Consider the following 19,757-nt stretch of genomic DNA (forward strand, 5'->3'; position numbering starts at 1 on the left):
CCGGAAGTGATTGCTGGTAGTACTTTTTGACTTCCGTTTTTTATCTGTATGGGTCCGTCTGAAAAGGGGTAAGCAGCAAAGTACTGACAAACTAACTATTAATGTGGCTAACATATTTGCTTTTCAAATGCAAACGTTTACATTTGTATGTCAAAATGAATGAATATAGTGAAATTATTCCGCTTTATCTGGAAGCACAGCTGTTTGTGTGTACCGTCAACACCAGCGAGGTAGACAACGCAGATTGCAGCAGTAGCTTTTAAAATAGTCCAAATACTACAGTTTGTACTGAATATCAATATCTTTACAATATTACATTTTAAGGACGAAGCTTTAAGAATTTACTATATGAAATATTATATTATAAAAAAAAAATTATATACGCGACGGGGCGTACACTGAAGTATATGTATGGTGACGAAAGTGTCGAAACACCTATTTTTCTGTTAATTCATCATGTGGGTTTATCTATGCTCTTAATCCACCTTGAATCTTAACCATACTTATTGCTAAAATATTTTGAAAACATTTGGACATGCTGTGGATGGGTTTGGTTGAAGAACAAAACAGATGCAAACATTTCTCTACAAAATGGATAGGGGAATCTCCTATTCCTACTTAGATTACTCATCCTTTCAGTTTCCATTACTGCAGTCCATTCTATGTTTGTTTAGAAGGTTGCAGTAGCACTTAGGAGTAATTTGCAAATAATATCGATCAGAAAACTTGCTTCAGCTGAATTGGTGAACTCTGGTGGTTTTCAATCAATCAATCATCCATCCATCTATCCATTTTCTACCGCTTATACTTTTCAGGGATACGGGGAGTACTGGAGCCTATCTCAGCTGCAATCGGGCGGAAGGCAGGGTACACCCTGGACAAATTAATCAAAGTTTATTTATATAGCCCTAATTCACGAGTGTCTTAAAGGGCTGCACAAGCCACAATGACACCTAATAACCACTCCATGCAGGAGAGGGGGGGCAGAGCAGAAAAGAGACGGCAGATCAACTGGTCGAAAAGGGGGGTCTATTTAAAGGCTAGTGTATACAAATGAGTTTTAAGATGGAACTTAAATGCTTCTACTAGTATGAACTCCTTGCATACTAAAAGTGATGTGTCCACCTAATTCCAATAAGCATAAAATTGGATAATTACTGCATGAATTGGGTGAATATATTTCTGCAGACGACACTTTTTACCCAAACTGATGTAAAGAGTAGGTTTTCATTTGTTAAACAACCTTGTGAAAAGACATACTGTTGTCGTGGAAAAGATGGTTTGTCTGTTTCAGAACGCTCAAATTGTTTGCATGCATTAAGCAATAAAAAAAAAACCTCTTAAGGAAATTGCTGAAACTTAGAAAGCCTGGTTAAGAACTGTCCAACACATTAGGGGTGCCCCGATCCTATTTTGCTATCGGCCTGATGTCAGCAACAAAACAAGTACTGGATTATGTTGGCTTGCATCTGATATCTCCGGTAAAAGCTAGAAATATGTTGTAAGTGTCTTTAATTCAGCGCTTCTCATTTATTTTCTGTTACACCCCCCACCTCTGAGGAAGGAGAAAATAGTTTGGGATCCCCCACTCTCCACCCCGACTATAAATAGTATACATTTTCTAGAATATTACTAGAGTACACCTCTGCATAACATTTTATCCTGATTTACATTAAATATAACTACAAACCGGTCTTTCCTCGTCTCTCACCATGGTCACAGTGAAGTTAAGCATTACATACGCTTCGTCATATTCTAGTACAACAACAAGAAAAGCATGTACCCCGCCCCACTATTTGAGAAGAACTGCCTTAATTGAACAATATTGCTGTCTAAAACAACACATTTGTCAATATAAACACATATCAAATCCTTATGGTTATATACTACTCACAAATTCAAGATTCTCCAAGGCAGAAAGTATCCAGTAACAAATGTGTCCGCATCAAATGGGTTAGTATTTTACATACCTACCATTGTTCTCTGAGTCGTTGCACTTGATCAAGCCTTTTCTAACATTCCCCCACAACAAAATTATATAAGTATGTATGATTTAGTGTTGTCCCAATACCAATATTTTGGTACCGGTACCAAAATTATTTCGCTACTTTTGTAAATAAAGGGGACCACAAAAAAATGCATTATTGGCTTTTTCATTTTACAAAAAAAATCTTACAGTACATTAAGCATATGTTTTTTATTGCAATTCTGTCCTTCAATAAAATAGTGAACATACAAGACAACTTGTCTTTTAGTAGTAAGTAAACAAACAAAGGCTCCTAATTTAGCTGCTGACGTATGTAGTAACATATTGTGTCATTTATCATTCTATTATTTAGTCAAAATGATTAAGGACAAGTGGTAGAAAATGAATTATTAATCTACTTGTTCATTTACTGTTAATATCTGCTTACATTCTATTTTAACATGTTCTATCTACACTTCTGTTAAAATGTAATAAACACTTATTCTTCTGTTTGGATGCTTTACATTAGTTTTGGATGATACCACAAATCTGGTTATCAATCCGATACCAAGTCGTTACAGGATCATACATTGGTCATATTCAAAGTTCTCATGTGTCCAGGGACATATTTCCTGAGTTTATAAACTTTCTTTTCAGAGGCGGTATAGTACCGAATATGATTCATTTGTATCACGGGTACAATACTAATACCAGTATACCGTACAACCCTCGTATGATTCATATCATATTGGATCAATATCAGTATCGGCCAATACTCAAGGCTCCAATATCCATATTGTATCGGAAGTGAAAAAGTTATATTGGAATGCCCCTACAACACATGATTAAAAAACGAAAGGACGGTAGAGAGACCTTGCGCAATGGTCCAAATCTCCCGTCATCAAAACAACTGCAGAAGCGTGTGGACACAATGTCAGAGTGAACATGTGCCGTAATTATGGTCTTAAAAGTCTGATGAAATATTAGTGTGCATGTGAGAACTTTTTTTGGTGTGTTTCAATAATTCAGATTCGCTTTGCAGGCTCTCGGCTTGCCCCTTTTAGCCTGGACCATGGAACCTTGTCATGGGATTATGAAAGCTTTCCCCAAAGTTAAAAGAGCCAGAATTTCTCAGGGAAAGGATTCTCCTCTTTTAAAGAAGAAAGCTGATACATTTGATGTGACAGGTTGGTATAGTTATTCATCCATCCATCCATTGTCTATACTGCTTATCCGCATTAGGGTCACAAGTAAGCTGGAGCCTATCCCAGCTGACTTGGGGCGAGAGGTGGGATACATCCTCGACTGGTCGCCAGCCAATCACAGGGCACATATATATAGGGGCGGTATAGCTCGGTTGGTAGAGTGGCCGTGCCAGCAACTTAAGGGTTGCAGGTTCGATCCCCGCTTCCGCCATCCTAGTCACTGCCGTTGTGTCCTTGGGCAAGACACTTTACCCACCTGCTCCCAGTGCCACCCACACTGGTTTAAATGTAACTTAGATATTGGGTTTCATTATGTAAAGCGCTTTGAGTCACTAGAGAAAAAGCGCTATATAAATATAATTCACTTCACATACAGACAAACAACCAATCACACTGGTATTCACACCTATGGACTATTTACAGTCTCCAATTAACCTAACATGCATATTTTTGGAATGTGGGAGGAAGCCGGAGAAAACAAGTATAGTTTGTAGTAGTATATTTGTTTGCATGTGTATTGTACTTGTAAATTACCACTAATTGATGGACAGTTTGAAATGGCCGTGTTTCCTATACATTTTCTTAGGGAACAAGGGAGTATTCCAGAATTGAGGTTAAGTAAATGTGATTATGAGATAAGGGAAATACACGGTTTTCCATTCCAAAAAAATAGGAAAGTCCAACTCTGAGTCCGTAACCATGGTAACTTACTCTATCAACCTACTGTGCCCGCTGGAAGGTTTTCTTGAACAAACCCTGAGGTATTTTAATGTGTCCTCCCTCCTGATAAACGTTAAGCAAACTGTCAGACATGATGTGTATGTTCCTTTGTAACCAGTAGATGTTCAACACAATTAATTCCCGAAGACTTATGTCAGGAGAGGATTTTGAGGTATCATTATAAAAAAATATATTTTTTGTCACTTTAAAAATCCTTTATTCTAGATATTTAATATTAATTGAATTTATTTGGATTAAAAAAACATTTAACGAAATGTAATGTAATGTAACGTAAATGTAACTAAAACCTGTGATATATCCTATACTGTTAGCAAAAAGAAATGTATATTCCTTAACTTGATTTCAGATATTTATTCTGTCTTAATTAAATTTGTAGTATTTTTTTTTATTAAAAGTAGTTTTTTTGGGTATTTCATCATTGTGAATATGAATAATATGTGCGCTATATTATTTACAGTAAGCAAAATAATCTGCTAACAAACCAATGACACTTTGGATTATTCTTTTTTAATAAGTATATCTTAGGTTTTAGTACATAATGTACTATTTATGATAAACAAATTGTTGTAAAAGAAAGTGCTTCGGGAAAAAAAATATATAGCCTCTCAATGATATTTGCATTGACTTTATGTGTCACATATAATTAAAACACATTTGAAATATAATTGTTTAGCCTCCTCTGTGTACGTTATTTATTTGTTTTACCGGTGGGATTGCACCTAAATTAAAATTATATTTAATCCATATCATTCTTCCAGTTTTGTTTTTTTTTGGTCGGGCTAATAAGAACATATAACGTTACATCAATAAACTCTTGCAGTAATTACAGTCGTGGTCAAAAGTTTACATACACTTGTGAATTACATAATGTCATGGCTGTCTTGAGTTTACAATAATTTCTACAACTCTTATTGTTTTTTGATAGAGTGATTGGAGCACATACTTGTTGGTCACAAAAAACATTCATGAAGTTTGATTCTTTTATTAATGTATTATGGGTCTACTGAAAATGTGACCAAACCTGCTGGGTCAAAAGTATACATACAGCAACATACATTATCAATTTTGGTGATGTAGAAAAGTTACAATAAAATCAAATTAGCTTCATGGCATGGCCTCTTAACTTCATGTGAGTGATTATGATTGACGTCCAAAATTATTTTGCAGTATTACTTTTCATACTAACTTGCGCATTAACACTTTCAGTTCCAGATGGGTAAAGAAAGACGGCCTTTTCTGTCCCCAGTTGCTATGGTGAATCATTGAGCATGGCTTATTTTTTTGGTCTTAATTCAGAGTCAACATACACAGGATTAAATTCCCATTTTAATGTAAATCAACTTTGTCAACTTTAGGTTTAAACTCAGTGTTTGTTGAACACCCGACCTGGAATACCCACCTAGTCTACCAGACAATAAGACGTAGCATGAGGGGTCAGTGTTGCCAACCAAGCAAATTTGTAACTATATGGTATTCAGACTGACAAAATGATAGAAAGTGGGAAATCCAGCAACTTGTTCTGGTTTTATTGGACATGTTTGGAAACTTAAACGAAAGCACATCTGAATAGTAGGTGCTGCCCTAGTAGGCCTTTCCTTATCTAAAAGCACTCTGTCTTGTTTGTGACCCTTTTGTCGTCCCTTTTTTAGGAAATATATTTAGAAACACCTCAGTCTACATCCTGCCTGCTGGAATCGGAAATGCGAGATGTGAAATCTTCCAAAATCAAATTCAACAGAATGGAGGCCGGACAGAGAGGTCGTTGTGTACAGGTGTCACTCATGTTGTTGTTGATGACAACATGGAGCAAGACCGAGCTCTGCGCCTCCTTAAGGTGGATGCAATGCCCCCTGGCGTCCATCTAGTGAAATGCAGTTGGCTAAGCGGCTGTATTAGTGAGAAGCAACTCTTGGAAGAAACAAGCTACAGCATCATTTTAACAAAAAGGTACATGTCTAGTAATAGTTTTTTTTCCTGATTTGGTATAACTATCTGCATTAACGCAATTGTATCTTAATATGGCTACAGTCCGATTTAGACCTAGTATAACAGTTGCAAATATTCTCTATATTGCAAACAGCCATCTCTCCTTTTATTAGGTCAAGTGTTATTGTCTGTCTATGATTGTATATGTTGATATATATCTTTATGTATATGTATATATATATATATATATATATATATATATATATATATATATATATATATATATATATATATATGTATATGTATAAATATATGCACCGTATTTTTCGGACTATAAGTTGCAGTTTTTTTTCATAGTTCCATTGCGACTTATATATGTTTTTTTCCTTCTTTATTATGCATTTTCGGCAGGTGCGACTTATACTCCGAAAAAAACGGTGTGTGTGTATATATACAGGTAAAAGCCAGTAAATTAGAATATTTTGAAAAACTTGATTTATTTCAGTAATTGCATTCAAAAGGTGTAACTTGTACATTATATTTATTCATTGCACACAGACTGATGCATTCAAATGTTTATTTCATTTAATTTTGATGATTTGAAGTGGCAACAAATGAAAATCCAAAATTCTGTGTGTCACAAAATTAGAATATTACTTAAGGCTAATACAAAAAAGGGATTTTTAGAAATGTTGGCCAACTGAAAAGTATGAAAATGAAAAATATGAGCATGTACAATACTCAATACTTGGTTGGAGCTCCTTTTGCCTCAATTACTGCGTTAATGCGGCGTGGCATGGAGTCGATGAGTTTCTGGCACTTCTCAGGTGTTATGAGAGCCCAGGTTGCTCTGATAGTGGCCTTCAACTCTTCTGCGTTTTTGGGTCTGGCATTCTGCATCTTCCTTTTCACAATACCCCACAGATTTTCTATGGGGCTAAGGTCAGGGGAGTTGGCGGGCCAATTTAGAACAGAAATACCATGGTCCGTAAACCAGGCACGGGTAGATTTTGCGCTGTGTGCAGGCGCCAAGTCCTGTTGGAACTTGAAATTTCCATCTCCATAGAGCAGGTCAGCAGCAGGAAGCATGAAGTGCTCTAAAACGTGCTGGTAGACGGCTGCGTTGACCCTGGATCTCAGGAAACAGAGTGGACCGACACCAGCAGATGACATGACACCCCAAACCATCACTGATGGTGGACACTTTACACTAGACTTCAGGCAACGTGGATCCTGTGCCTCTCCTGTCTTCCTCCAGACTCTGGGACCTCGATTTCCAAAGGAAATGCAAAATTTGCATGGTTGGGTGATGGTTTGGGGTGCCATGTCATCTGCTGGTGTCGGTCCACTCTGTTTCCTGAGATCCAGGGTCAACGCAGCCGTCTACCAGCAAGTTTTAGAGCACTTCATGCTTCCTGCTGCTGACCTGCTCTATGGAGATGGAGATTTCAAGTTCCAACAGGACTTGGCACCTGCACACAGCGCAAAATCTACCCGTGCCTGGTTTACGGACCATGGTATTTCTGTTCTAAATTGGCCCGCCAACTCCCCTGACCTTAGCCCCATAGAAAATCTGTGGGGTATTGTGAAAAGGAAGATGCAGAATGCCAGACCCAAAAACGCAGAAGAGTTGAAGGCCACTATCAGAGCAACCTGGGCTCTCATAACACCTGAGCAGTGCCAGAAACTCATCGACTCCATGCCACGCCGCATTAACGCAGTAATTGAGGCAAAAGGAGCTCCAACCAAGTATTGAGTATTGTACATGCTCATATTTTTCATTTTCATACTTTTCAGTTGGCCAACATTTCTAAAAATCCCTTTTTTGTATTAGCCTTAAGTAATATTCTAATTTTGTGACACACGGAATTTTGGATTTTCATTTGTTGCCACTTCAAATCATCAAAATTAAATGAAATAAACATTTGAATGCATCAGTCTGTGTGCAATGAATAAATATAATGTACAAGTTACACCTTTTGAATGCAATTACTGAAATAAATCAAGTTTTTCAAAATATTCTAATTTACTGGCTTTTACCTGTGTGTGTGTGTGTGTGTGTATATATATATATGTATGTGTGGGAAAAAAATCACAAGACTATTTCATCTCTACAGGCCTGTTTCATGAGGGGGGTACCCTCAATCATCAGGAGATTTTAATGGGAGCATTCGCATACCATGGTTTATATAGGGCACAGAGTGGGTGGGTACAGGCTGGCGTAGGGGTGTGGTGATTGGCCCATGTGTTACCTAGGAGGTGTTTCCGTCTATGGCGGCATGCTGTTACAATTTCGCTGCGCTTGTTGAGGGATGACAGGTCTGGACGGTAAATAATAAACAGTTTCTCTTTCAAGCATAGGTTACATCTTTTATTACCACTATTGTAAGGTGTGCTGGATGCAAGAATTTGCCATGTTATTGAATATTCAACATTATTGTCTTTGAGGTCCCAAATGTGTTTGCTGAGTTCTGTGGTATTTCGCAGGTTTTGGTTCCTGAAAGAAGCCTTGTGATTGTTCCATCTGGTTTTGAATTCTCCCTCGGTTAATCCTACATATGTGTCGGATGTGTTAATGTCCTTGCGTATTACCTTAGATTGGTAGACAACTGATGTTTGTAAGCACCCCCCGTTGAGAGGGCAATCAGGTTTCTTTCGACAGTTACAGCCTTTGTTGGTTTTGGAGTCGCTCTGTCCGGGGGCCGACGGCTCATTTGCAATTGTTTTGTTGTGGTTTGAGATGATTTGTCGTATATTGTTCATGCAGCTGTAGCTCAATTTAATGTTGTTCTTGTTGAATACTTTTCTTAGGGTGTTGTCTTTGGGAAAGTGTTTGTCAATCAGATTGAGGAATTTGTGTCCAATGTTAGTTGAGACGTTTTTGCTGTATGGGGGGTTGTACCAGATGATGTCGTTTCGTTTTCTGTTCTTTTTTGGCTGGTTTCCTGGCGTGGGTTCATAGGTGAGGGTGAAATTGTATCCGCTTTCATCAAGGGCTTTTTGGTACGGGGGGGTTGCTTGGTCAAATTCAGCTTTGCTAGATGACAGCATCGATAGCCTTTTATTGATTCCGGTAGGTATTCTTTTCGTGGTGGTGGGTGGATGGTTGCTGTCATGGTGCACGTATTGGAGTGTTGTGTTGGGTTTCGTGAATGGTTGGTAGCTGTTATTTCTCAGGTTGAAAGTGACGTCAAGGAAGTTGACGGTTTGCTTGTTGGCTTCAATCGTGATCCGTAGGCCGTTCTCTTTGAAAATTTGGCATATGCGCTTCTTGGTATTCTCGCTGCTCCTTGGCGAGGCGCGACACACTACCAGTCCGTCATCACGGTAAATACCAAGGTTCAGATTGAGGCTAGCGAGCTGGGAGAGGAGGAAACTCCCAGCACACCTTACAATAGTGGTAATAAAAGATGCAACCTATGCTTGAAAGAGAAACTGTTTATTATTTACCGTCCAGACCTGTCATCCCTCAACAAGCGCAGCGAAATTGTAACAGCATGCCGCCATAGACGGAAACACCTCCTAGGTAACACATGAGCCAATCACCACGCCCCTACGCCAGCCTGTACCCACCCACTCTGTGCCCTATATAAACCATAGTATGCAAATGCTCCCATTAAAATCTCCTGATGATTGAGGGTACCCCCCCCTCATGAAACAGGCCTGTAGAGATGAAATAGTCTTGTGATTTTTTTCCCACACATACATATATTGCGCTCTACTACGGTATCGAGCACTATTTTTTGGATAACCTTATTAAGACATATATATATATATATATATATATATATTAGTACAGGCCAAATGTTTGGACACACCTTCTCCTCATTCAATGTGTTATCTTTATTTCCATGACTATTTACATTGTAGATTGTCACTGAAGGCATCAAAACTATGAATGAACACATGTGGAGTTATGTACTTTACAAAAAAAGTTGAAATAACTGAAAACATGTTTTATATTCTAGTTTCTCCACCCTGCTTTGCACACTCTTGGCATTCACCTGTGAAGTGAAAACCGTTTGACAATCTACAATGTAAATAGTCATGAAAATAAAGAAAACGCATTGAATGAGAAGGTGTATTCAAACTTTTGGCCTGTACTGTGTATATATATATTTATACACATATTGTTGTATCCTTTCTATTTCTAGCGATCTTGAGACTCCACAAGAAAATAACCATTTGTTGGACGACAAACCCACAGCTGAAATTACTGTAAAGCCAGAGTGTGATCAAAGCAAGGAAGAAGAGAAAATAGACACGGTTGGTGGCTATTACATTTGTAGAAAAACCATAAAAGTGTTAACCACAGGACTGTACTCTATTTGTGGTGGTGGGTTGCAGGGGTTTGCCGTCTTCTATGAGCGCTTGTAAAGGAAATGCATGACACACAAAACACTTTCTGTCTTTCACTTTTAATGTTGGAATTATGCATTACACCAAAGATTCCGTACCGAAAAATATGAATACATTTGCCATAGGGTTACATGGTATACGACATAAATGTGGCTGCCGCCGAAAGAGCTTTTAATACTGTTGTTATAGCGTGATAATGCATGTTGATGGCACATTCGAGCAGTGTCCTGCAAATTTGACAGCGACAAGCGAATGAGTGCATCCTCAAGGCAATGTAGCGTCCTCACTGGCTGCTAACATCCCTCCACAGTGCAGCTTCTAAATCGCTGATCCTCGCCTCTATTGCAGCAAATAAACAGTTTGTTACTAGTATTATTATCAATGAAGAACAAGGACTAGCTACACTACACACCGTAGGAGGATATGCTAACCGCAAGCTCGAGCTCTTGAATGTGAGCAGAACTCGCCGGATCGGTACAAATATCGAAAGTAACGATACCAATTACAGTACCACTATAGGTCGATACTAATGTGGGTAAATAAATAAAAAAAGATTATAAAAAAAAAAAGATTGTGTTTTTGTTATTGTTTACAAACTCAGAAAATAAGTCCCTGGACACAGGAGGGCTTTAAGGGGAAAATCCAAATGATTTACCACAAAGCCAACAGCAGAAAATGTTTTAAATATCTAATTGATATTGTTACACCATTGTTCTGTGTTTTTGTCTGATTAGAAGTGTGGTCAAAAATTGAATCATTCAATGATCTTGAAAATGTTCAGTATCGGCATTGGTATGACCAATGCTGCCTCTGTAACTACTTGGCATTGAGTCGATACCTACATTTGTAGTATCACCCAATACTAATCCAAAGTATCCAAACAACAGAAGAAAAAGTGTAGCTAGAATCATGTTACAACTAAATGTAACCAGCTATTTATAGTAAATTGCCCTAATAAGTAGATTAATAACAGCTTTGACTAAATAATACAACTGGAAAAGACGCAATATGTGAAGGCATACTTCAGCAGCTAACTCAGGAGCCTTTCTAACTTGTTTTGAAATAGTTCTATTATCATTTATATGTCAAATGATATATTGTGATATACATCGTTATTGCAAGAGGCTGCAACATATATCACAAAATAGATTTGGGGCCATATCGCCCATCCCTGTCAGTAATTACATTTACAATTGTCACGTTTGTGTTGTCAGTGCCACTTTATAATATTGTTATTCATTTTCAGGGTGGAGCAGACAAAAAAGAAGTGGTGCGAGGAGAAGATGACGGTGTCTCTCAGATACACCTGGAAGCTCTAATCACTGGCCAGCACCCAAAAGATGAGACTCCTGGGCTCAGCCTTGATCCTGGTCCTGACACTGCCACACATACGGTGGTGTCAGGGAAGTGGGTCTGTGCCCAGTCTTCTCAATCCAAAAGTAATAACTTCAACAAACACCTCACTGACAAACTCGAGCTGCTGGCCAAGGCTTATACACACCAGGGGGACAAGTGGAGGGCACTGAGCTACTCCAAGGCTGTCAATGCACTGAAGAGCTATCACAAGACCGTTACATCCTATCAGGTAAGCTCAAGTAGATGCAGTGGATAGGTTTGTGTCATAGGTTCGTCAGTGGGCTGGATATTCATACATGGGTACGAATTCAATGATTCAAGGAACTGTATTGGCATACCAGCACACATGAAATTGCACAAAAATTAGTATCCAAGGTCCCAGTTTTAGCCCAATGAGTACCACAAGTACAATAGTATGTATATAGTAATTTAAATAGAGTAGTTTATGAATAACATAGGTTAATAGGAATATATTAAATATACAACAGAATGAATATACTCTATTGTAATACTGTAGTGCAGATATAATGTAAAACAATGACAGCAAACAAAATAAGCATTTTGAATGATCATTGGAAATAATGAAAAATGAAAATGTAAAATTGACTTCTTTAATATGAAATGTATTTTCTTCATGTCATTAAACTTTTTATAACTCGCTGAATTTTATGTAATGACAAAATGTATTGATTTTTCTTCTTTTCTTGATTGGAGGGAAAATAGGACATCTAGTTCTGATTCATAAAATATTAATTTTTGCAATTATTTTCTGGCAGGCAGGTATTAAACATGATTAAAGAAAATAGTCCGATTAATCACGCTCAAATTTGGGCTAATCATGATTATTCACAGGTTATTACTCGCTTGCATAATACTTCAAAAAAAAATATTTTGACACATGCATTTTATTGTCAGAACAGTTTTAAAATGTTTTTCTTGAATGCACGTCATTTATTTGACCAAAACTTGCTAACAGTTTTATCTAAAGTCCAGTCGGGTGTATTTTGAAGTGAAATTTGCAGTCGGAGTCTCCTCATTCGTCTTTGCACTGATGTATGCATTGATCTGATCACTGGCCAAATAACAACCTTTCAGGTAACCATTGACTGTTAAAGTAAAGGAGCACATGTGGTCAAAAAAATTGTGTGATTATTCTGTGTATTTACATGACTAATCCAATCATTTTTTTGTGATTATTCACAAGTTAACTCGTTATTTTTTACAGCTCTAGTCTAAACAGGTCATTGTTGATTTTTTAAATGCTATGTGTTTATAGTCTTACTATACATTGATTAGTAGGACAGTAATTGTTTCCTCCACACACAAGGCAATTGTTCTCTCAAAGTCTCATATTTATTTTTCTATGTGTCAGGAGGCGTGTCTTATACCAGGAATTGGCAAGCGCATGGCGGACAAAATAGATGAAATTATGGAAAGCGGTCATCTGCGCAAACTAGATCACATTGGGGAGGCTGTGCCAGTATTGGAGCTTTTCACAAACATCTGGGGTGCAGGAACCAAGACAGCACAACTGTGGTACCAACAGGTAAAACATCCTTTCTTCATCAATTCAGATGCCATGCTTCTTGTTCATGGCAGGCTGAACAAGTTTATCCCCGCTGACACAGGTTGGCGACTGATTTTGGGTCAGTTGGAGGACTGGCACAAAGTAACAATCATTCACGCTGCAATTCACACTTACAGGCATTTTAGAGCAGGGGTTCTTAAACTTTTGGACGTCGCAACTTAACATTTCCACTACAGAGGCGCCCATGGCCCACTCAAATATTACTACTGAATTAGTAAATTTACTCTTGATTTTAATAGTATTTAATAATTATGTCTAACCTACTTACCGTTTACAACCTTGTCTAATGATATGAAACCATGTGTTAATCACAAATAGTATTAGTTAAACACATAAACATTAAGCTTAGGTCAGGATTATTAGAAAAATAAGTACTAACAAAATATACTGAATAAGAACAATAGATTTACATACACTTACTGTATGTGGTGCTAAAATAAATTAACAAAATTAATAATGCATGTATTTTTCAAACTGTCAATAAAATTTTAGTGCAAATGAAAATACAGCTTCACCACTTTAGTCATAATGTTGAGTTTATTTCGAACATGCATGCATACATGTTTGCGCTTAAGAAACTTCTGCAGGACTTTAGCTCCAGACTTCTTTACGAGTATGCGTGTTTTTCCCCATCTTTATCAAAATATAACTATAGATGTCAACATTGTGTATGTGCCTAAAGCTTCATTTATAATCGTTGTATTTGGTAAATGCTTAACTCTTTTAGGTTTTGCTCACATTTGATATATTTTATTTAAATTCACTGAGTTATAAATAAATGATAAATGGGTTGTACTTGTATAGCGCTTTTCTACCTTCAAGGTACTCAAAGCGCTTTGACACTACTTCCACATTTACCCATTCACACACACATTCACACACTGATGGAGGGAGCTGCCATGCAAGGCGCTAACCAGCACCCATCAGGAGCAAGGGTGAAGTGTCTTGCTCAGGACACAACGGACATGACGAGGTTGGTACTAGGTGGGGATTGAACCAGGGACCCTCGGGTCGCGCACGGCCATTCTTCCACTGCGACACGGTGCTTTACGGAACACTGGTAGTAAACATTTGTTTTAAAAATACAAATAATATCAATATAATACTTAAATAGGAAACACTAAACGTTAAAAGTATATCAAACAAACCTTTAATAGAGTAGTTACCGCAAACCCGTGCATTCTTCGGCTCTGCTCTCTTTGGTGTGAGTGGTACTTTTGTCGTCTTTTTTCATAAAATCTTGCACTTTTCCGCCATTCTTGATTACCTCTCGAGGAACTCTGATGAAACATTTATCCTCTTTGCGATTCAAACGGTTCGTACAGCTGAAAACAACGCAAGCATAGGGCATTTTTCTTTGAGAAAGGCTAAATGGAGCTTAGTACCCATTGAGAACAGACGCTGGCTTGACCACCACTCTTAATTCAATGAGCCGGACGTGACGTCATTTTGAATCCAAGCAATGCACTGCTCTGATCAATGGGCCCCGTCCCTATGGTTAAGAAACACTGATTTAGAGCCTTCTATTGAACATGTGTTTGTACTGTGTTTGTCTAATACTTGATTTGGTAGGGATTCCGTACTTTGGAGGATGTTCGCACCAAAGCCCACTTAAGCCATTCTCAGAAAATAGGACTCAAGCACTATGACGACTTTCTGGACAGAATGCCCAGGGAAGAAGCTGCAGCCATTGAGAAAGTGGTACGTCGCTTTCTTTGTCTTCAACAGTTAGCATTCTGACTCCCAAACATCTCAAAGCAAAAAGTTCATGTTTGGGGAAAAAAACGGTGAGCTTTTCTTTAAAATGTGAGAAATAGGCCACACAACAAACCATCTCAGAGGGGAAAATGAACTCTTTAATACTTGTCTTAAATTAGCCAGATACAGTCACACCTCGGTTGTCTCTGTTATCATTACAGCCAAACTTTGCGCGTCACAAATAAATCGGTTTGGGGCCAAAGAAAGTTGCGTGTGCCAGCACTTTTGATGAAGAAGGTGAGAAACACTATGGAATTCAAGAAAGAATCCATAGTAAAATACGAAGATGGTATCTACGTAGCTTTCCCCTCCTCTACTTCTTGTGTGCTCCTTGTGGTTTTCCCCAAAAAGAGTTTTCAATAAATGTGGAAGTAATGTCAAATGTTCATTCTTCCATTTAATTTGTCGTGAATATTTACTTTGCAATGTTTTGTGCATGTAAAGCTATAATTATTCTCCATAAAAATGAATTTTTCTGGATGTCTGGAACAGATAGATGACTATGCAGCATGTGCAAGTGTCATGTGATGATTTAATAGGTTTACCTCTCAGTAATTAACTTGCAGAAGGCACCCTTGTTTATGACACTGAGGTTTTAGAAAAACGCCACCTTTGATGCGTCCACACTGGAGAATAACTAAAAAATCTAAAATAATAATATAAATTATATGTTGAAATATAAGTAAATATAAATAATACATTTGTAAATAAATAAAAACATAAAAAAGTGAGAATAAAAGCATATTACTATAATCTAAACAACAGAAAAAAAGCATGCATTAGTACCTCCGTGTTGGCCTGAGAGATACTATTATTTTTTTTTAATTTAGTTTGTTTCGGTCACATAATCAACTATTTTGTGTGATCAATTTAACAGTGCGGATTAGACATATTAACAATCATACACATACACACACAAAAAGAAAAAGAATGACCGAAAAAGGAATAGGCTGAAGTCAAGGCTTATATTTGCCTATCCTATACATTCCCTGAAAATTAGATTGCCTGGAACATCAACGTTCAAAAAATCATTGGGATGAAATTAATCGTCGCTATATTTGATAATTTTCCATTATTTCACCTTTTAAGGCTTTTTAAACCTTAACAAAGAACTACATGTCTTCAACTCATCACTGAGCTTGTTCCACCATTTAACTCCTAAAACTGAAATACATTTGTATTTTATATTCGTTCTTACTTTACATATTTCAAAAATCAATATCCCCCGTAAATTATAGTTTTCTCCTCTTAATTTAAATAACCTAAGAATACAAGCTGGAAGGCTGTTGTTCTTTATTCGAAACACAATTTCCATTGTTTTTAAAAACACAATATCTGAAAATGTTAACACATTAAAACTTATGAATAATGGATTGGTAGGTTCATGGTATCACGCTTTGTGTATTATTCTAATTACCCTTTTTTGAAGTTTAATTATTGGGTCTATATTTGTTTTATAAACATTTCCCCAAACGTCAACACAATTTTAGATATGGAAAAATAAAATAATAATAAATGGGCGGACTATGTTCTTCGGACTATGTTCTTCAAATGATAAAAACATTTTTGTACTGTTTTTGTAATGTGGGATAAAAGTCAGCTCCAAGTCAATAAATCTAATAAAATGGTTTGAAAACTAGTAATTTTTGTAAAGGTTTCTCTTTCTAGCCTTCAAGACCTATAACTAAAACCTATGTTTTGTGCTGGTTGAGCTGTAGGAAATGCACTGTCATCCATGACTTGATGTGTAAAATGCTGTTGAAAAGTGTATGTATTGGTCCTGTGTCATCCGTTGTTTAGCCCCATATCGCCATATGTAAGGCAATGGAGATCATCACGTTTGATGGCAATTAGTAAGCCTTGTGTGAACGTCAAAAAGCGCAATATGAATATGTATTAAATTTGGCAAGCCACAATTTTTCAACTTGGCCTGATGGCCTTACTTAGGGTACCCCTTTGCCAGATAATGGATAAAAAAATCCCCCAGATCCCAAATATTGTAGGAAAAATGGAAGGCTACCCTTAAAGAGTTTCATATAATCTTTAATTTTCAATTGGCCATGTGTCTTACTTTTATTCATATAAATAGTGACTCTTGTATGTGTATTTCTGGGATATGCAGGTAAGGGATGCGGCCCTGGGTATAGATTCCGGCCTTGTGGCAATGGCTTGTGGCTCCTACCGCCGAGGGAAGACCACATGTGGAGATGTTGATGTTCTGATATCACACCCTGATGGGAAGTCCCACAGGGGTATTTTTAACAAAGTGCTTCAGGTCCTCCATGACAGCGGTATGTTCTGTCACATTTAACAAGTACAACATTTTCTCGTCCAACGAAATACACTCAAATCATGTTGAATTTTTCCATGCAGGCTTTTTGACTGATGACCTGGTGAGCCATGAGGAAAATGGAGATCAGAAGAAATACATGGGTGTGTGTCGTCTGCCAGGACCAGACCGCCGCCATCGTAGGTTGGACATTATTGTGGTGCCCTATCAAGAGTTTGCCTGTTCTCTAATGTATTTTACAGGCTCTGCACACTTTAATCGCTCAATGAGAGCCCTGGCGAAAACCAAAAATATGAGCTTGTCAGAGCATTCGCTTAACAAAAGTGTAGTACGCCAAGGTAGCGCCAAGGTGCATGCTGGCACACCTCTACCTACACTTACAGAGAAGGATGTGTTTAATCTGTTGGGTATACCATACAGAGAGCCTGGTGAAAGGGACTGGTGATGGTTTCTGGGACATTTGAACTCTTCACAACAGATTGTTGATTCTAGCGCCACCTATAATATTGTCTGCCTCTAGCGGATTTGTCTGCTTTTTTACACTGTCATCATGCACACATGGAAAAAAACTTGCTTCAGAAAGTTTGGTACTCAAGCTTAATGAACATGCACATGAAAAAATAGATTGTTTTTATTTGCACACTATTTTACTCAGCTAATACAATGAACACAATCTTAAATCATGGAACCTGTCACTAATAAAATATTTTAAACAAAGTACATGAAATCAAAGTGGAATATTTAATACAAACACTATTTTTTGCTAAATATTTCTCTTTGTCCCCTTGAAGTGACTGTTCTAATCCCTTTAACAGCTCAGTACACTGAAAAGTGTCACACAGTATATGGTAGGTACAAAGGGATGTTTATTTGCCTTAAAATGTGGCTAAGAATAGTATGGTTTTAAATGTTTATGTGACACTTTTTGTCATACAATGGTTTGTAAAGACAATCATGTTCATGTGTAAAAGTGATTCCCTCATTAGGACTTTACCCTGGCTGCCTGCTAATTCACCCTTTGACCATCTGAGGCTCCTGATGCTTGTCAAATACATTACTGCTGCTGTTGCCAGGCAACACTTCTTCCTGCATTCCCCTTCGACTTGTCTGATGTGCATTCAAGTTGTTACTTGGGCTTCTAGAACCACAAAAGCACGTCTAGCAGTGAGTGTTGCCTCCTCATCCTTCTCAAACCAAAGTATGTCATTTATGTATTATATTTTCATTAGTGTTGTCAATTAAAAATATTTTATCACATTAATCACATATTTGCATTTTGATTAAATGTGATTAATCACAGTAAATTACAAGACTCCAATATTTTGATGTAAATTACACGCATGTTAAATTTGAAATAACTTTAAAAAAGACCCCAATATTTTTTATTGTCAGAAAGTTAAACAGTAACATTTAAATGTTGCATTACATTTATTTGTTCAAAGCTTGCTTACAGTTTTATCTTAAGTATCGTATATTTGCACTGACATATGTATCACTGACCACAGAGCGGGAATATTGTACTAAATTGTTTAAAGGACACATTTACAGAAAGCTCATGACCGGGGCGCCAAACTTCTCCTTTCACTGTTATTCTTATTTTGTATAATCCGGAAAACCAGCGTCCTATGCGATAGACATTTGATTGTGGTACTTTTATTGTATTCCTACTGTTTTTAAGGACCTTCTGTAAAAATATGAGTGCTTCACAAGTTTTTTTAACTGAACTCATGGGCCACTAGTTTAATAGCCTGCCCTAAATGATAAAAAAAGAGAGGACCTAAAACGGAACCTTGAGGAACAATAATGGATTTATAAAGCACTTCACAGTGAGAACTAAGAACCCATCATTCATTCACTCTGCATTGACACTGATGGTGGTAAGCTACATTTGTAGCCACAGCTACCTTGGGGTAGATTGACAGAAACATTAAATGGGAAACCTTGGTGCACAGCCATTTTCAGATTTCTCCAGATATGTTTCATTGGATTCAAGTCTGGGCTTTGGCTGGGCCACTCAAGGACACTTACAGATGTGTCCTGAAGCCATTCCTTTTTGATATCTTGGCTGTATACTTAGGGTCTTTGTCCTGCTGAAAGATGAACCGACGTTCCAGTCTGAGTTCAAAGCGCTCTGAAGCAGGTTGTCATCCAGGAAGTCTCTCTACATTGCTGCATTCATCTTTCCCTCTATCCTGACTTGTGTCCCAGTTCCTGCCACTGAAAAACATCCCCACATTATGATGTTGTCACAACCATGCTTCATTGTAGGAATGGTATTGGCCTGGTGATGAGCGGTGCCTGGTTTCCTCCAAACATGATGCCTGTCACACCAAAGAGTTCAATCTTTGTTTCATTAGACCAGAGAATTGTGTTTCTCATGGTCGTAGTCTTTTACATGCTATTTGGGAAACGTGTACTAAGGAATGTCTTCTGTCTGGCCAATCTACCATACAGGCCTGATTGGTGGATTACTACAGAGATGGTTGTCCTTCTCTAAGGTTCTCCTCTCTCCTGCCTCCACAGAGGATTGTTGTTGCTCTGACAGAGTGACCCTTACTGAGCTCTTCT

At 37.6% G+C, this 19,757-nt stretch overlaps 1 protein-coding gene across 5 annotated transcripts in view; it reads left to right on the forward strand.

Annotated features, from left to right (window-relative positions):
* poll (polymerase (DNA directed), lambda) overlaps window positions 1-18,381 on the forward strand; it is a 36,241-nt gene extending 17,860 nt beyond the window's left edge. For 3 of the 5 annotated variants that reach the window (XM_061988306.2, XM_061988305.2, XM_061988301.2), the window contains exons 3-10: window positions 3,009-3,153; window positions 5,562-5,859; window positions 9,993-10,104; window positions 11,444-11,782; window positions 12,926-13,099; window positions 14,714-14,842; window positions 17,022-17,190; window positions 17,273-18,375. In XM_061988306.2, the coding sequence (XP_061844290.1) occupies window positions 3,039-3,153; window positions 5,562-5,859; window positions 9,993-10,104; window positions 11,444-11,782; window positions 12,926-13,099; window positions 14,714-14,842; window positions 17,022-17,190; window positions 17,273-17,634 (1,698 nt within the window). In that variant the 5' untranslated portion in view covers window positions 3,009-3,038 and the 3' untranslated portion in view covers window positions 17,635-18,375. Of the gene's footprint in view, window positions 69-3,008; window positions 3,154-5,561; window positions 5,860-9,992; window positions 10,105-11,443; window positions 11,783-12,925; window positions 13,100-14,713; window positions 14,843-17,021; window positions 17,191-17,272 lie in introns of all 5 variants that reach the window. The other 2 variants (XM_061988303.2, XM_072916396.1) reach the window with 2 other exon arrangements.
* Window positions 18,382-19,757: the final 1,376 nt, after the last annotated feature.

This window comes from Nerophis lumbriciformis, linkage group LG27 (assembly GCF_033978685.3).
Source record: "Nerophis lumbriciformis linkage group LG27, RoL_Nlum_v2.1, whole genome shotgun sequence".
NCBI lineage: Eukaryota > Metazoa > Chordata > Actinopteri > Syngnathiformes > Syngnathidae > Nerophis > Nerophis lumbriciformis.